General features: G+C 40.8%; 1 protein-coding gene across 4 annotated transcripts in view; it reads right to left on the bottom strand.

Moving 5' to 3' along the window:
- si:ch211-200p22.4 (phosphatidylinositol-binding clathrin assembly protein) overlaps positions 1 to 18,886 on the bottom strand; it is a 97,801-nt gene that overhangs the window by 53,651 nt on the left and 25,264 nt on the right. For all 4 annotated transcript variants that reach the window (XM_044096982.1, XM_044096984.1, XM_044096983.1 and 1 more), the window contains exon 2: positions 16,065 to 16,207. In XM_044096982.1, coding sequence (XP_043952917.1) covers positions 16,065 to 16,207 — 143 coding nt within the window. The remainder of the gene's footprint in view (positions 1 to 16,064; positions 16,208 to 18,886) is intronic.

Raw genomic sequence — 18,886 nt, 5'->3', positions numbered from 1 at the left:
CCATGGCGTGCTGTTCTTTCTGCTCCTTACTCGACACCGACTTGATCTTGACACAATCACTCCCAGAGAGGGAACTTTTATTCACTCTCTTGGTGATTAAAGGTTCCAACGTACTCAGTCGTATTGCGTGTATTTTGTCAGCCGCACGGACTCCGCGCACACTGTCCGAAGACGGTAGAGATTTCCAACTTGAGCGTACAGATTGTTTACGTGTCCCGTGACAAATTCCTCCATTTCCCACAACCAGAATGGATTCTAGCAAGTTTGATGAACTAGTTGGGCGCCTAGAAAAAAGTGGCAGTCTGGCTGATTCGCATCCTTGCCACTGGTTGCATCGACTCTCAACCTTACAAAACAGTCCGACGTGAACACCTTTCAACACCGAGCAGTTTATTGTGCGACACAAAATACGTGGTCGTAAAAATGCACCGTTATGAGGAAATGTCCGGTGGACGTCTGTTTTGAGTCCACCTCCAGGATGCGTGGACCTCCACACATTACTGTGGGTACCTTTAGGGGAGTAACGGTGATAGCCCAACTTCAACCCCTCATCCTATGTCAGTTATCAGCGAATGCACACCTAGGCAACTTGTGTGTACCTTAATGTCCTTGGGGAGCTTATGACCGAATTCAGCTAGTAGCATTAAACACTAAATTAAAGCAAAGTATGTCTAAAAGGAGGGGGCAGATTGCTTTTCAACTATGTTGAGCAACCTGAATTGTTGATATTGTCTCAAAAATTAGGCCTAGTCAACTGCTTACAAGTCACTCAACGTTTCCTGCATTGAACCAGCAAGTGACATCATTACTTATCACTTAACATCCACTGGTCAAATTGATTCTGTTACAGCGTCCATGGCAGCTCTGATGGGGTTTTTCCTCCATAACAGGTCTGGTACTTAGCCAGAGTTGGTTGTAAAACTGGTTCTACAAAAGAATCAGTTTGGCTTCTACAACTCGACAGCCAAACTGGAGCCGCAGTATTGCGTCGATATGAAAGTCCAATCTAAATTTTTCATCCTTCATATGTTTTTGGATTTTTAGCTTCTGGAGAAAGGTTAAAGGACAGAGCTTAAACTCATTGAGAAGGTATGCCAAAATACACAGCAATAATATAATAGTCCATAAGTCCCTTGCTCCTGATGTGCTTTATTTGTGAGTTTATTGGTGTTAAAGCCAGAGAAGTGGCCATGGCAACGAAAAGAACCGTTGTTAATCAAGCAATACCAATTTACAACTGGAACCGCTTTGGTAGAAAAACTGCCAATGGCAACACCATGAGGCTGAGGTCGACTCACTTTATGAGAGTCTTGTTAAAAGGACGTACCTCAACACATTTTCTACATTTTTTATGTTCTGCTACTTGTTCTAATGAAATATTTTTTCTATAATCATTTTATCCTTGAAAGCGGCAATAAATTTTACATCTAAGCTGAAGTCCAACATCTGTCCTAAAAATCTGATCTGGCTCGGTTTGGGATTCTTTCATCTCTGCTCCCTTCAGATAAGAAAAGAAAAAAAAAGGTCCAAGATATACGTAAACATGAGTGTACCCTGTGAAGCCTGCTGACATCACGTTAGATAATAAAACGGGAAGCTCAAACAGTTACTGCTCAACTCTCTTTGGACCTGCCACTGTGTACGCGGAGTCAATGAACAACCACCAGCACAGGAATTATTGATCTTGGCAGAGAAAATTTCTCTCTGCTTTCAAAGCGGGCCCACAAGCCTAGAAGTTATGAGATTCCCTGTCTTGGTTAACAATACTTCAGCTGAATGAAAAGGCAGTCTAGATCTTATCGTGGAGGGCTAAAAATAATCCCCGCTAACAAATTAGAGTAGACAAAACAGCCACGGGCCTGTTTACATGGAACGGGGATGCGCCAGGAAGGGAAACTCATGTCCTAATGGGGTCGGGGAGGTCAGAGAGTCCACAGGCAAATTATTTGTGTCCACAGTCCAAACAGTGCCTGCTTGAACTAAATCACCAGAATCTACTGTAACAGACTTCTACTGAAGTGTGGTGACTCACGTAAGAAGAATGAGTCGTGACGAGGCCCCGCTGAATGAAACCAGCCCTTGTGCAAACAGAGACGCACACAAACACAACGCAACCATACACACGAGGCCACAGGTATGCGAGAAGGTAGAACCAAATATGTACACACAAGCTGCTGTTTAACTCGTCTAAATCCAGCCTGGGATTGTTCCACTTCCTCCTCCTCCTCCTCCTCCCCCCGCCTTCTTCTTCCTCATTTCTACTCTCTCTTACGCAATCAACCGTTTAGCTTCTGAATCCGATCAAAGTGTGAAGGAAGCAGTTGCGATGTGAAGCTGGATGGGTGCTGAGGACAATGGGATTAAGGATGAACGTCTATATTTAAACATTTTGAGGAGTGCGCACATGGTGCTGCAGCGAAACGTTTCCGCGTGTGGTTCTGAGCCCAGAAGGTGATGAGGCTAATAGTGTGTAGGCTGCAGCCCTCCAGGGAGTTGCTGCATCTTGCTGGTGAATGAGTCTGTCTGCTGGGCCAGGGATGCGGCCACATGAGTCATTCGAAACCTGTACACGTTTTATTTTTGTTTTTGTCCTAGTCCAGTTTGGTTGTGCACCACCATGACCGCATTGTTTTACCTTTACACACAAACCACAGCTGTCAGGGAGCAAGACTTGATCAAAATCTGACCCCGTTTAACAGAGGTTTGATTTACCGAAACAGCCCCCGCAGTTTTTAAAGCAATTTTATTTTTAAAAAGTAAAGAAAGTTCTGGAAAAAGTCCAGCACAGTCCTAATGATGCTTTTATTTTGATAGAAAGGACCATCTTTAAGTGCTTTAGGAGCGCACCCAAGACATTAAATAATTATTAATGAATTAATCAGAAACTACATGTTACTATTGTCTGCTAAGCTTATAGAAATATATTTTTCATCAGCACAGACTGAGAATCTGCATAGCATAGAATGAGAGTAAGCAATATAAAATATGGGGTATTTGCTGCAACATTTCAGCAGGACTTATGTAATTTTGTAACATAAGAGCACATGTGTGACTTATATGGTGACTTTGTTAAACTCATATTTAATTTATGTTATGATATATCGCCATTTCTCTCACTTTCTTTTAAGTGCTTCATTGAACCATACAGATCTAGTTGCCGTTGCGTACAAAATTTCTCATTATTCTTGAACCCATCATTTATACTTTATACTCAATCATGCAACTTGGTTGAAGAAAATGTTTTAGTTTTATTTCTATGCTTTACAGAACAGGGTATCTAAAAGAGGCCCTGGTCTACAGTCACTGAAGTGTTTTTTTTTTTTTTTTCATGAAATCTTATTTTTAATGCCATATAATTCACCAAACCCCAACAGCAGCAACAATAAGAGCATGCTAGTTTAGCAACACAGGCACTCTGGGTTTTTTTTACCCATTCACCCTGCCGGGATGTTACGTTGCACCATAGATATTCACTCACTCTAGATTTCAAATGTTAGGGCTCTGTAGTGATATTCATCTGTAAAGTTTAATCTCAAACGCATTGCATAACCGCCCCCCTTTTTCAGCTACGGCATATAGTATAACACCATCACCAAAGAATGTTCTAAGAAAATACCATGGTTGTCCACCCCAATCCTACCTTGAGGAACTGCAACACAGTGCCCCCATCAGTGCCACCACTTGTATACCAACACCCACCAAAAAAAACTTCAAGGTACTTTCACTTGCTTTCAAACACGTTATTTATTCATTTCAGAAGTAATTTTGATGACATGCATTTACATTCTCCAATAAGATTGAATTGAATACTTTGTTAGGCAAGTAATCTTGTTAATTTTACCAATGTGCTTTATCAGCACTAAGTGCTCTGCAGTGGTTTAGCTTAACAACAGTGCTCTACATGGTTAGGGCTGGGAAATAAAATCCAAGAATACAGAGTGTCACACTATTAAATCTATTCATATCTGGTTCAGCTCCACTACCTTCGAAGAACTGGCTTGCTCTTTCACAGCCATGCCATTAAGTCACTGTAACTACCACATCTAAAATATAATTTCTACCACATCTAAAATATAATTTCAGAGTCATTCTAGTGTGCTGAAGCATCATGTGGAGGACCACTGTGGAGAAAGAAAAAGAAAAAAGACGATTTATCTATATCGGCTCCAGAGCAGATGTGGAACCACTTCACTGGCTCTTGTTTGAAACGAAGTACTCTCCAAGTCTCCGTTGGCCTGGACATGTTCCACATTTCTACCTCAAGGCTCGGACAGAACGCCGTCTACAGCTCCAGCGCAGCAACTGTTCACGTGAGTTGCTTTTTCTCGGCTGCGTCAAGAATCTTCTACGTTAAATCACAAAGAACTTCAGCTGCTTTCCAAAAAACACAAACAACTTTGTATGACATGGTCGCTTAGCAGAAGAAACCTAAATGGGTCCTGTGCTGGTTTAAAGAGCGAACCAGTTTGTGAACCACAACACTGTGGCTATGAAACTGCATTTGTTGCAGTTTCAACTTGCAGCGCCATATCCCAATCAAAATGCTATCTTTTAGGTGTTTTAAGTATTTTTAGGTAGCAAGTCACGCTCCACGACATTCTTTGTTGATGCGACGAATATGCTTGCCCCCGTTTGAACTTCTGAGCTGAAAAAGATTTGTTTGTTTGTTTCAATTAATACTATGCTGTCCTCTGCAATCCTACAAAAACATGCCAGTTTTGGTAATTAACCACAGAAGGAATACAGTGGTACAGTAGATTTAAAGGTTTGGGTTCAATTATGGATACTAGCGCTACCCACAGAGCTAATTAGTGTTCTTCTAATTAAACCTGACACTTGAGGACAGCCTTGAATCGTAACGTCTCACAAGTCGAGCCTACAACTACAAAAAAACAAAAACCCAACATGAAACGAAGAGCACTTTGAGAGTAAAAACACCCCCATAACTTCTGAAATAGAATTCACACTGCCCTACATGACTGGAAACACTCCACATTCTGTGGATTAGTCCGAGCGTCATTATTAATTCACTGGCAGCACCGGCCCCCCGCCTGCCACAGCGGGGTTCACTGCGGGAGAAGTAAAGATATGGAAAATAAGAAGCAGCAAAAATGTTTCCCGTCAGAGATACCGAGATAAGTGAAAGGTGTTGGATAAAACCAAAACGGATCAACAGAGAGTGGAGCATTTAGGCTGGGGGAGGAGGAAATGTCACTATTAAGTCGTTTTTAAGACAAAATACATCTGTGTCTGTTACTGGGTTTTCACATGGAGCACAGGAGAGCTGCGTCACTATTTTGAATAGGAAGGCAACACACAAATATATTAGTAATCGATTATTTGGAAGATTAATCAAGTAATCTGATCGTTTTTAAATTGCAAAGTTCTTCAGGTTTTACATTTGACCCCTGAAGCCTTTTTTTAAAAAAAACAAGATTAGAATTACATTAATAGATGCAAATAAATGATTCAGCTCCCTTTTTAAGTAAGAATAATTGATTTTTTTTTTTTTGCACTAACTGTTTAATAATTGGACAACAAAAGGCGTTTTAAAGAGGGTTTTTGTTTTTTTAAAGAGTTGTAATTAGATGAAGCTCAAAATATTCCACTAGAGGAATTTTGGGAAGAAGGCTTTTTGATTATTACCCTAAATGCAAAATGTATATATATATATATATCTTTGTGCATGGCACAAATTCTTTGCACTAGAAGTTGCCCATTTCAAGAAGCAAATGCAAAACCAGTATGCAAGTCCCTCTGACTGGGACAATCTGTTTGGCTTGTAGGACCCAGCAGGCTAATATCCTGTGGCGCCTGCTGAGCTCAGTGGGAACGGAGCAGAAAACAAAAACAAAAAAAGATAATTATTCCATCATTGAATAATAATCTGTTTTCTTCCTTATGTGGCTTTATTAGAAGTGTGACAGTTGATGAAGTTTTCACTTGGTAAAGGCAGGATATTCTGAAGTTAAAAAGCAGGTATCTTTACGTCCACCCTCTTCTGTCGCTTCCGTTTGCGTTCCAGCGGTGGACGCCAGACATGTGTGCGACGACACCGTTTAAGCTTTTCCCAATTACCATCGGCGACCGCTGCCGAGAGTCACGGTGACCTCCTTTGAACGCCGGCTCAAGCAAACAACATCCTCCTTTGGCTGGGAGCGCCTGCGTCAGCACTTTCTACATCTATTTATTCCCTCCTTGCGTTCTTCCACTCGGACACCTACAAAACGCACAATTTTCATTTTAATCTGTCCCTCTGCCTGTGCCCCCCAATCCCACTTTCCTCCCACCCTCCCCCCCCCCATAAAAAAAGGTGCAGAGGGAGTGCGGCGATGACGGTGCTCCTGTGACGTCAGCGAAACAAATGGGCTGCAACTTTCACAGCGACCAGTGTTCTGCCTAAATTCACTTTTTTTTTTATTCTCCCCTTCCTTTCCCCCCACCCCTCCCGCGGAAACATTTTGTGGGACAAGAAAGAAAAGCGCCGCGTCCTGCCGTCGTCAGCGGTTTTGCCGGTGTCCTCGCCCGACCGTGCCAGTCTCCCCTCGCGTCCCCTTACACATCCCACCCTCCATCTCACTCGCCGCCTTTCCCAGGTTTGGACGTAAAGAACCACAGCTCTCTATCCTGATTCCTTATGCACCGAGTCGCAATCAATCACACTGTAATTTCCCCCTTCTGGCACTTAGAACTGCTCTGCACAGAGGAAGAAAAGGATGATGGGTAGTAGTTTTTTCTTTTTTTTTTTTTGTTTTTTCCAGCATGCCCTTGAAAACAAACTCATTTAAAAAAAAAAAAAAAGAAAAAAAAGGGTTTCACAGCATTGTGTGAGAGGGTACATTAAGGTCTGCGGAAGATTTAGGCGGTCTCTAAGCAAAGTGAGAAAAAACAAACAAAAAAACAGAAAGCTGTGAAGGTTTCTCTTCACGTGAAAGCTTAGGGAGAAGCCTGAAATGTTACTCCTTCGGGATCAGCTGGAAGTTAAGGTGTTGGTCAAAACTGGAGGCTTAAGCGAAGGCCGAGCTGTTGATTTTCAATGATTGATGTGGAAATCTCAGCTTTTGTGCTGGCCACAGCTTGGCGGTCTCAGAGAAAGTCCCTTTATGATGCTTTTCAGTTGAGACGCCGTCACTCGTCACCTTAAAAGGGCAGTTCAATGCTAAAAAAAAAAATAGACGAGTTAAAAAAATAATAATTATTTTTTCTGGATTTTGAAATGGGAATTATTACTTGGAAGAATGGATTTATAGATATTTAGTTAACAGATCCTTCTTTCAGTCTCTTCCCCCCCCCCCATCTTAAAACCCAGTCTGTGGGATGAAGAAAATGACTTCCAAACAGTAGCGACAATAAGAATAATTTGGTAAAAGGTCTTGCAATACCCAGATAATAATCGAATGACCTTGTTGCTCCTGAGACAAAAGCAACAGTAAAGAAAGCAGAGAAAGAGGTACAGAGAATGATTTGCCTGTAATGATTTAAAGGTTTTCAAATCAAATACATGTTCACATCCGTCTCTTCCATCAGAACTTTCTATCCGGAGATAGAATGAAGTAAAAGTTAAGGCGTAATAATACCCAAACATTTAATTTTATTGCTGTGAAAGTAGACCCACTGTCTTATTACTGAATTATGACTAAAATTAAATCTGCCTCCAATAATTCAAGTTGTTCTGCATGACTATTTATTTAGTTTTTTTTATTGGGGGGGGCGGAGGGATACAGTTTGTGCTTTTAAGCCTTAAATAAGCATTTTAAAACAACATTGACCTGAACACGACCCGATTCTCTCGTCTTCCAGCACTTATCTCCAGTGCTGTTTTACACGGCATCTTCCTGGCTGCTGCACTCTCTCTGACTATCCGTTTTCCATTAGTTCCCCTCGGTCTCTCCGGGGGCCCCGTTCAGAACTCGGGTCCTCGGACCGCCGGACGGTCCCCGGGGACGGATCCAGACGGCTCCCTCGGGGGGAGCCAGAAAGGCAGTGGGGCTGGAAAATGGCTCTCACAGTCATTGTTTGGGGTTTCCTGCTGGATTGTTTTTGGTACATACTGGTCTTTGATTTTAAAAAAATAAAATAAAAAAATAAGGATTTGGAAGGACAGGAACAAGCTGACAAACGATAAGAACTGGCACAAAGGCCAGACGAGGAGTCAGTTCAGGGCTCTCATCGCAACGCCTCCATGTAGTTAGTGGACAATTTAAACTTCAGGCATTAGTTCATGTGGAAACCTCAAATTAATCCGTCTGTCGAAAAACTCCAGGGAGTTAAGACGCGATAATTGATCCTTCAGCAACGTTCTTGTGAGATTGCAGCAGAAGAGAAGGTTTATAGCAACACAAATGTAAAATTGCAGTCGACGGTATCGACCGAGCCGTCCCAGCGGGGAGTTACCCAACAGAGAGAGGTTAGAGGGGGAGAGAGAAAAAACTGCAGGTGAGAAACTAAACGAGCATCAATCCCTGCCGCACACAGCCACTAAAAACTCTCCATTACTCCAATCACCATCCGAAAACCTTTTAACGAAAACGGCAGCCGAGGCAAAGACGAGATATTAAAACTTAATTCACCTGCTATTTGCTCTGAATGGCAAATCTCCACATTCTTTTTTTTTTTTTTTTTTTTCCCAAAGCCCAGAGCTGAATACATTAGAGAGGACACGAGCTGGAAACTGGATGCATTTAAAGCAGCTGTGTAGTCCAAGCAGGAGAGAAAGCAGCTCCCAAAGCTTTGCACAGGTATTCATAGGCCTTTCATTTTTCAGATTTTGCAATACAACCGAAAAACTTTCATGAAGGGGATTTTATGCGACAGACGACCACAAAGGACTGAATGATAATGAAAAGGATGGGAGCTGGAAGGTTACCATCATCTGGATTTAAAAAAAATAAATAAAAATGTGAAAAGTGTGGCATGCATTTATATTCAGCCTCCCTGCATTTCTCTGTGTTGCAAATCTACAGACTGAAACGTATGACCATTCGTCTTTTCAAAAATCTGATCTGACGAAGAGTGTCTGTAACAGCCTTTAGTCAGGTTTCACAACTTCAAATTCAGGACTTTTCAAAACCTTGTTATGACCATTATGAATAAAATTTAAGAACGATATCGCGACAAATGTACAAAAAACATTTAGTGAACCCAAACTGTGAAGTTTCTGGGGCCTTTTTGTGGCTCTTGGCAGCAGCTTTGAGCTTCTCACGTGACAAAAGGCTAGAGAAGGATCTGCTACCTGCTAATGACCTATATGCTAAATGCTAATGGCTCTTTTGTTTATGACTATGTAATTTCAGGGAACAACCAAGTAAAGTTTTTATGCAAACTGTTGGACTGGGTTTCTGCACCTTTTACCAATTCAAATTTAAGATTTTTTAAGACCATTTAGCAAATAAAATTTAAGAGCTGTATCATGGCAGAAATGTACAAAAGAAAATTGCATGTTTTACAAGCTTTAACACACATTGAAAGTAGCATCGCACATGAAATATATCCACAAAAAATGGATACATTTACACTTTAGGCATGACAAAGCAGCTAGTTAGCTAGCGGTAGCCGCATTCGCCTAAAGTCACAGAACGCAACTTACATTTGTAAGATTTTAAGACTTCTCAAGAATGTATGGACACCCTGGTGGGAAAAACCCAGTGCTTTGCTTCATCATCCACCTCCATGACAAGCCGTCTGTGGCCTACATGACGACTTTTCTGCGTTATCGTTTTGTGAACTCTACTTCCATTAGAGTTGACCAGGCAGAGCTCTGGGCTACGTTTTGTTCAACAAACCGCCACCTTAAGGGAAATGTAAAGTCTGTCGGCCCCAATTCCCAGGGTCCGCAGTTTGGAAATTTTTACTGCCGGCTTCTTTTCCCTTCGCCTCGACAATAATGGATGCTCTGGCTGCGACGGAGCGCGGGCACCTGGCCCCGCTGAGCCTCGGTCAGCACCGCCGTCCTGACGGGCCTGATGAGAACATGCCACGGCCTGAATCATCACTTACCGGCCTCTGAAACAGAAACCGGCTGCAGCATACCCAGGCTGCGAGATTTTTCAATTACTGCACTGCACACTTAGTTAGCTCCTACATTTAATAAGTGCAGCAGCAGTGCATTGGCGATGAAATATTGCATTTTAAATGCGCGTGGCAGCTGAATTATTAATGCTTACATGGCCTTGTGCCTTTAATTTGTAGAACAAGATTATAGAACTGCACAATATACGTTTGGTATTCAAAGCTTTGCTTATCTACCTTCAACAGGCCAAGTGAAATAATAACCTGTATTGGACAATGCAGCAGTTTGAGCTGCGAATGGGAATATTTGAGGCGTTGCTTTAAATTCGCCAGCCTGTAGCAGGTAATAAATCAAAAAAAAAAGGTAAACAATAAATCTAGATTAAGAGAAAAGGATCCCAACGGTTTCTCTTAAATAAAGCAGATTAGTTATTACCTATCACAGCTCAATCAGTGCAGTAAGACGCAGCGATTATCAGCTGCCGGGCTGCTGAACGCCGAAGAAGGCAATTAGCGTAGCGCCGCAATCAGTGTGGAGGCACAGCGCGACACAGAATCAAAAGGTTCAATCTGCAGCGACGATTCGGAGAGAAATCAGCCGACAGTTCGGGAATACCTCTCAGCCACTTCCTGCTGTGCTGCAGTGACCTACTTAGCATGATTTCATTTATCAAAAAAAGAAAAAAAAGAAACCGGTTGCAGGAATTTCTAGAGTCTGAGCAATCCTTTTCTGGGATAGAGGGACAGCTCACGACGATGCCATGTTTTGTGGGAATCACGGCTTATCCATCTGTCATCATTCAAAAGGCTCGGCTTGGTCTCAGAGCACCAACACAACAACTGAGACGAAAGCAAAAAAAAAAAAAAAGTAGGGGCCGTTTTGGCGCTCGGTTGGATCAGCTGCAACGATCTCACACTCGGCTCTTCCTCTTTTCAGAGGAAATTTATGTTGGCGCAATAAAACGGACAGGGAAGAGTTACGCAACGTGGGCTGGAGCGGAACCCCGCCGAAAAAAAGGGGAAGGAATGCTTCTCCAAATTGGAGGAAATTAAAAGGAATGCGCTTCGCGGGGCGTGTCGGCGTTCAAGGCTCGCTTGTTTGAGTGTGGCAACTTCAATCGCGTTTGGGGTTTGTCCTGTTTTTGTTTTGTGGTCTTCACCAGAGCAGAGTTGCTTTGTTTTGACAGTTTGTGATTAAAATCTCTTATCAGAAGGAGAGGGTTGTTAGGATTACGTAATGTTTGCGCTCGTAACAAATCTCCGGTTTTCAGCAGGCTGGCACACAACGAACGGAGAGCTGTGGCGTGTCCACACCCACTCCTTGGGGAAACGGACCGACATCAGATTGACGTTCAAATATACAACAAATCCAAATGGGGGGGAGAGAAAGAAAGAAAAAATAATAATAAAGGTCCCAGAACTAAAGTTGCTTAAAATCCCAGGCAGTATCTCTTTTTTTTCTCTCTCTCTTTTCACTTCACTTTGCAGGCCTGTTTGGTAATAATGTCTGGAGGAGGTGGTACAGCTCAGCCTTGAGCTCCAAACAGAAACGTATCAAGCCGATCGGACGACGCTCTTTAAGTTCTGCCGCCGTCGTCGAAAGGAATCTGGAGGCCAAACGTATCGAACCGAGCAGTACACGAACCGGGCTGTACTGAAGACGGTTGTAAGGTTAAAAAGACAAAAATAGGTTTTAAATTTAAAAAAAAAAAAAATAATAATAAGGTTGTTGCTAACCAGGTCTAGAAAAGGTTTAGGTTTTGTAAAACTAAAATAACTTAATTTATGAGTTATTTTCATTTAGAGGTTCATAAATAACAGTTGAGAGTGCTTATGATCACTGTTGATAATCATTAAACAAGGTCTTTCTACCAGGTTTTTAAAAAAATGTCATATCTTCTAAACTTTATCGTACCGTTCCTTCAGCTGCACACTGCCTGTCGGATGGCTCCTAAAGTGCTACACTCTTCTGTCGATCACAAGAAAGATTAGCATGACTGGAAGTTTTTTCAACTTCAGATTGACTGGCGTTAAATCTTTTTTTTTTTAACATACCGATTTAGCGTCTGCAAATTCTGGGCTCAATTATTGTAATAAACTTTACATTATCTTGGACTTCATGTTTATGATGTCCCTCGGTCTCAACGACGACTTCAACTCGCCCTTCTTTACGCTGGCACCCTGTCATCGAGGAATTGATTTTAAAGTTTTACCGTTTGATTTCAAAGCTCTGAACGGCCTTGCCCCGCCAGATTTATGTGACCTTTGAAGTCTTCCTGTACATGAGCGATCTCTGAGGTCATCAAATCAACTTTTATTAGATGTCCCAAAGGACTAATGTCTCAGCCAGATCTAGAGAAACTCATCCATGGTTTACAAACTCTTCAGAAATGGACTTATTGTAACGTTTTTCACAGGTCTGTCCAACAAATCAATCAAACAGCTGCAGCTGATCCAGAATGCTGCTGCTGGAGTTCTGACTAAAACCAGGAAGATAGAGCTGAAACACCAGTTTTAAAGTCCTCCACTGGCTCATTGTAGCTCAAAGAATAGACTTTAAAATACTGGGTTAGTTTATAAATCACTGAATGTTTTAGCACCACAATACATTAACCAGATTTGATAGTTGCCTATACCAATCTTCCAGACCTCTGTGTGTTTCTGGTGTCTGGTTCTGCTCTGCATCCCCAGAACCAGAACCTGAAGAACATTTCAGGATTAAAGGACTAATGTCTCAGCCAGATCTAGAAAACTCATCCATGCGTTTATCTTCAAATCTCAATTGATTATTATAAACACTTGCTTCAGAGGTCTATCAACAATCAAACAGCTGCAGCTGATCCAGAAAGCTGCTGCTCGTGTTCTGACTAAAACCAGGAAGATAGAGCACATAACACCAGTTTTAAAGTCCCTCCACTGGCTCCCTGTAGCTCAAAGAATATACTTTAAAATACTGTTGTTAGTTTATAAATCACTGAATGGTTTAGCACCACAATACATTAAAGATCTGCTGTTGTTGTATCAACCTTCCAGAACCTCTCAGGTCTTCTGGTTCTGGTTCTGCATGCCCAGAACCAGAACCAAATGAGGAGAAGCAGCATTTAGCATCTATGCACCAGAAATCTGGAACAAACTTCCAGAAAACTTTAGAGTTGTATTTGAGAATCTGACTTAATGTTATGTTTTTATTGTTGATTCTATGTTGCATTGTGTTTTTGTGTTTGATTTGATGTAAATCACTTTGAAATGCCTTGCTGCTGAAATGTGCTACACAAATAAAGTTTGATTGATTGATTAATTAATTGATAGTTCATTTTACCCATTTACTTTGCAGCAGTTTCCCAGAAATGAGCTTGGTGATGAAAGCCTCATCAGTAAAAACTACTGCAGTCGGTCTGAGCTTTAGCTCAACTTCAGTGACACTTTGTTGTGGGCCGTTTCCTAATCCCAAAAGGGGGATTTTCGATACAGTAAGCCACCGAAGGCAGAAGAAAGGATGTATTAATATAAACGGCCAATCGCCAGGCTTGATTCAGTGGTTTTACATTCAGTGAGTCACACTGTCGGAATAGAAACCTCCTGCACAATGGGCTTCCTTCAAAGGAGATAGTCGGACATTCAGAGGAATCTAATTATGTCTATTTTCCAGCAAAATCTTATTTGAGAAAGCCACCCTGCTGACAAGCCAGCACAGGCTGATACAGATAAACGCAATAAAGTCCAAACAGATCAAAGAATATCTACAGCTCACTAAGACCGGAATGCTTTGCGTCTCCAAAACCGTCTAGGCAAGTCACAGTCAGCATCGTTCCATCAGTTCCCAACCGTTTTTAATTAATCCATTCATTCTGTACTTGGAAAATATTGCTCTTTACTTGCAAGCTTGTATGCATGTCTGCAGCAGCACTTGATGGTTTTTGCGAAATTTCCCCGTTTGTGGAACGGGGAAATTTCGATAGTTCCAAGAAGCAGGCGTGTGATGTGTTGTGACTGCTGGCTGTTGCTCGGCTGCGACAGACTTTTATTCCACTCACTGACTCCAGCAGGTGGTTGACGATAAACGCTGAAAAGCACGACTGTGTTTGGTCTGTCTGGGTGAAACGGTGTGTCGCAGTGTCAACAGCAAGGTGTGTGTGTTCTGCCGGAGTCATCTCTTTGACCCTGAATTAAGTTGAGTGTTGGGCGAGCTCTGGCACCCCCTACCTGGTTGGGAAGCGCTCTGATTTACAATACAGGCTTATGGCGATTAAACAGGATCGTCTGCAAATCGCTCAGACGACTCAGGATGACAAACGACAAAGCAGCGTCGAGCTTCCACTCGAGTTTTCACAGAAACGAGCCACTATAACCACTAGAACACCACAGTGGGCACAAATTCATCTGAATATTAAAGTTGACATCGTGTAAAAGGCACATTATGCGAAACCTGTCGTCTCTCAACGGGAGCGACTTGAACAATTAACCGGCTGCAAACTTGAAGATCGCTAAAAATGCAAACTGGAATATGTAATGTGAAGATCAACGTCTGCTTTGAATGAATTAGAAAATAATAAAAAAATGCAAACATCTCCTTTACAGGCTGTTTTTAGGGGTTAAGAACAAGAGATTCTGTTTATACGTTTAGCAACTTTTCAGGCAAAAACAAAAACAGTTTGAAATATCAGTATCTCTCAAAACTGGCAGGTCAGGCTTTTTCCATTTTATAATATCAGTACCGATCATCGGTGATCGGCCAGAACTCTGCAATCGGTGCACCCGTAGTTCTACTGGATTTTATTTAAGCTAGAGCAGAAACAATTAATCACATTACTCATGATTAATCGGTTACTGGCATATCAACTAATTTAGTGATTGACTAATCGTAAACTGGAGGATAAAGATTCGAAACGCCATTTGTGCAAAAAAAGATTTTAAAAGATTACTCACACAGCAGTACTTAAGGCAAAACTGTACAAAACATATATTTAATTTGTTACAGAAGATCAAAAATACACAAAAAGAAATGTTATGTTATTGCATTTCAGGCAGTAAAATGTTTATTTTCTTTATTAAAAAGGAATTGAATTTGTTTATTTCCATTTTTTATGTATTTCTAATTTTGAACAAAAAAAGCTTTAATTAAATGATTACATGATTAATCCATTATTTGTCAAAAATAATTGATAGAATAATTGAATACTGAAATAATTGTTTGTCGCCGTGTCAGCAGCGTTGGTCTGTCGCCTAAAATGGGAATTTTAACAAAAACGTTTGTGATTGCAACCAGAGAAGCATCAATATGAAAATTTGGGCCAAAATCAACATCTGACACTAAAATAGCTGTTATGGACAACAACCAATATTTACAGATATTATTTATATATTTTTCACAAGCGTTTCGACACCGTTGGGTTTAAAAAAAGTCAACAGAAACAGATGACGAAAAGATCAAAAATTAAAGGTCGGTTGTTTATACCAGCAGAGATTTATCTGATCGATACGTTAAAAGATAACTAATACCAAGGACAATCAAGGTGGGTGTCGTGCATTCCTAGTTGGAAACAGACAAAATAAATTGCTCAAGAGGTGTGAAGACTTTCTCTACGCACTGCAGAGTAAGGAAGACAAATAAGGAAAGACCATGTAGCTGCATTTTCATGTCAGATTACAGAGAGGGCGGCGAGTTCGTCTATCTTTCCAGCAATGTTTTTTTTTTTTGTGAAGCTAATTCGTTTGATTATTCATTTGCTTCCATCCCCGTCTCCTCATCTTGCCTTTAGCTCGCACTGAGCCAATTAATTTCTGCGCACTCCAGAGCCGTTTCAATCATGCCGAGCTTTGTGTCCGTCGCGTGCGTCCTCGGTTGCTCCGCGTGCCGTCTCGATCCCACACACGTCGGCTTCCCTTCTGATCAAACCGACGACGCGGACATGAATAAAACATTCTAATGAGTTTGTATTTACGAACATGCCAGACAGAGTAGAGTAATAACTCTGCTTATTGATGTAGCCTGCACAGACGGCCCTGGAGGGGTTTGTGTGTGTGGGTTTCTGTACGTGTGTGTGTGTGTCCCGTACCTCGTTGCCGTACATCATGAGGTGGTGGGTGGTAATGAGGGCTTTGAAGACCACCACCCAGCTTGAGTTGGCTGTTCTCTCGAAAAGAGTGTCTGCCAGCTGGGGAATGTTGACGTTCATCTCGTTGGTGCAGTGGATCAGATCTGCAGCACAAACACGCACAAGCAAAACAAGTTGGTCAAAAGCAGAGCAAAGCATTGCTACAATACAGACCTGCAAGAAAAATCAAATGAAATTTAAACTTAAGAAAGACGGCAAAGTGGGGGGGGGGAAGATAAAAAAATAAAACCTCCTGACTTTCTGTTCTCTGGAGAAGTGTTAGGAGAAGTTCAGGTGTCAGTCATTCACAGACCGGGGAGGAAAAATTCAACTTCGGGGTCCAGAAATGTCAATCTATAAAAACCGGCAGCCCCAGACATCAGAGCCAGACGGAGCGCTAGAAGATCCTACAATGTTCCAACTCTGACAAGTACTTCTGTGTAACCTGTTGCAGAGTGCCTGTGATCTTTAGGTTAGGACTTTTATGATATTTCTCTACTATAAAAACCATCTTATGATTGTACTTTTAAAAGCATTGGATCAGATTCTGATAAGACTGTTTGCAATTTCCAGGAAAACAAAGTTTTAATTCTTCCACCTAAATGAGGAGGCCAATAAAATCAGAGTCCAGCTTACTGTGTGTGAAAGAATGAAAAGTCAAAGGTGTTGGGAATATCCTCCACTGTATTTTATTTCAACACATTAAAGCAACTTCTAACACTATAAGATCTAATATATATGCATGGAAAATAAAGAGGGGAACTGCTTGTTGACAGTAATCAAACTTTTTTCAGCTTTACTGACCCTGGCAAGCAACTATTCAGTAAGAAACCCAAAGGTTTGATCCATTTCTGATAAGAAAAAGCTCAAACCTGAGCAACATCAGGTCATAATAATTACACTCTTCAGTGTGGAAGCAATTTCTGAGTGAAGACCACTCAAAATTAGCTATTTTCAGTGACAGTTTGGTGTTTCAAATGAAGTACAAGGAAGACAAAAGTCACAACTTTTAGATTAGCTAAAGTAGTTGCTATTGGCTGAAGGTTGAGTAAAGTAGTATTGGCTAACCTCTTGAATGTTAGCCAATATTGGTTTAGTAAACCTTCAGCATGTTTTGTAGAGTGTTAGCCAACATGCTGACAGTTGGCTAAAGTAGTATTAACAGACCGGATGAAGGTTAGCTACATTTTTTTTAGCTATTTGGCTCAGTTATGCAACATAAGAGCCCCAAATCACTGAGCTCCAATCAATGGTAAGATTGGCAAGAAAGTGATGACAAAAACAATGCCGTGTTGTAGAAACATATATGCTGCACTTTGCAAGGACTTGGTTTATAAGACTGGAAGAGTTGGAAAGCAATTAAGTAACATGATTTACTATTCAAAAAAAAAAAAAAAAAAAAAAAAAGATTGTAAAGAAACTTGTTCTCAAAGAAACGGCAGAGAGAATTTCATCACTTCATTAAAAAAATACCATCACAGATTTGTGGTAAAAATCAATAGAATCATAAATATTATAAAAATAAAAGCCAAATATTACTACGTTGTGGTCAAAAGAAAAAAAACCAACAAATCCAAAATAAACAAGGCTAAGTAGCATTAGCTAAACTGAATAACTTCCTACTAACAGGAAGAATTAAAACAAAATGTTGACACGATTGAATGCATCTGCTTTTTAGGAAATAGGTTCCTACTTTTATTAGAATTTTACATTTGAACTTTTGAGCTACACAGTCAACAACAACAACAGCAACAGCAGCGGCAGCAGCAGCAGATTCCTAGAGTTAAAAGCGGCTGGTTTCTGCCTGGAAGCCCTTTTGGACAACTGCTAACAATAACTAGCTCTGCTTCTCAACACATCGATTTTTACTGCAGGCTGCATGAAGCTCTGCGAGCTAAACACAAGAGTTCAAAAAAAATCAGCCAGCTTCAACTTTCATAGTAGACGGTGTGAATTACAGGCATGAGCGAGGGCGATGGACACAAGCGGTATAGTAAATCAAAGCTCCTTTAAAGCACAAACGAAAACACAGTTTAGTGCAGCTTTTAATCAAAGACTCCAGTCAACGGTTTACAAGATCACAGCTGAGTGATTTAAGTGTGAGATTGAATTTACAGTTTGACTTCTTTTTTTATATATAAAATGCTTTTGAGCCCTTATGATATGAAGGTCTCTCTCTTTTTTTTTTTTTTAGCAAAACTAAAAGGTTCTTGCTATTATTTTCTTTGATGTCCTGTAAAGCACTTTGGTTGTATACAACAACAAAAAAAGCCTTGCTTCTAGGTTTTAAGTTCTTCCCTTAATTAGATTAAAGTTGGATTTTAGAGCTTAATATTACGAAATAAATAAATGCTGTTCTTTTTAACTTGTGGGTAGCCGGTATAACTCTGATAAATGTTTGGCTTGAGTTAGTTTTAACTCATGAGGCTGATTTTGTTCTATGTTATTAATCAGTACTTTACCGAGCAGATTGCAAATTCATTGGTGTTGCTGCCATTTTTTTTAGTCAATATGTGTGTGTATGGTTTTTATTTTTTGGGTTAGATTAATTGAATGATTAGAAATGCATATTAAATTTCCCATTCCATCTTTTAATATGGCACATATTGTTCTCAGGAAGCATCAAAACACAGGTTTTTAGTAACTTTAAAATAGCAGGAAAATTCATTTTGTGGAAACTATTTTCTACCAGAGTACCTATGTGCAAGACAAACATGAGCAAATCCCCTGAGAACATGTGACGTTTAGAAGAAAAGCCAGGGCGGTGCTTTGCCAAACCACAG

Source organism: Gambusia affinis, linkage group LG18 (assembly GCF_019740435.1).
Source record: "Gambusia affinis linkage group LG18, SWU_Gaff_1.0, whole genome shotgun sequence".
Lineage (NCBI taxonomy): Eukaryota > Metazoa > Chordata > Actinopteri > Cyprinodontiformes > Poeciliidae > Gambusia > Gambusia affinis.
This window is presented reverse-complemented; position numbering and strand designations above follow the sequence as displayed.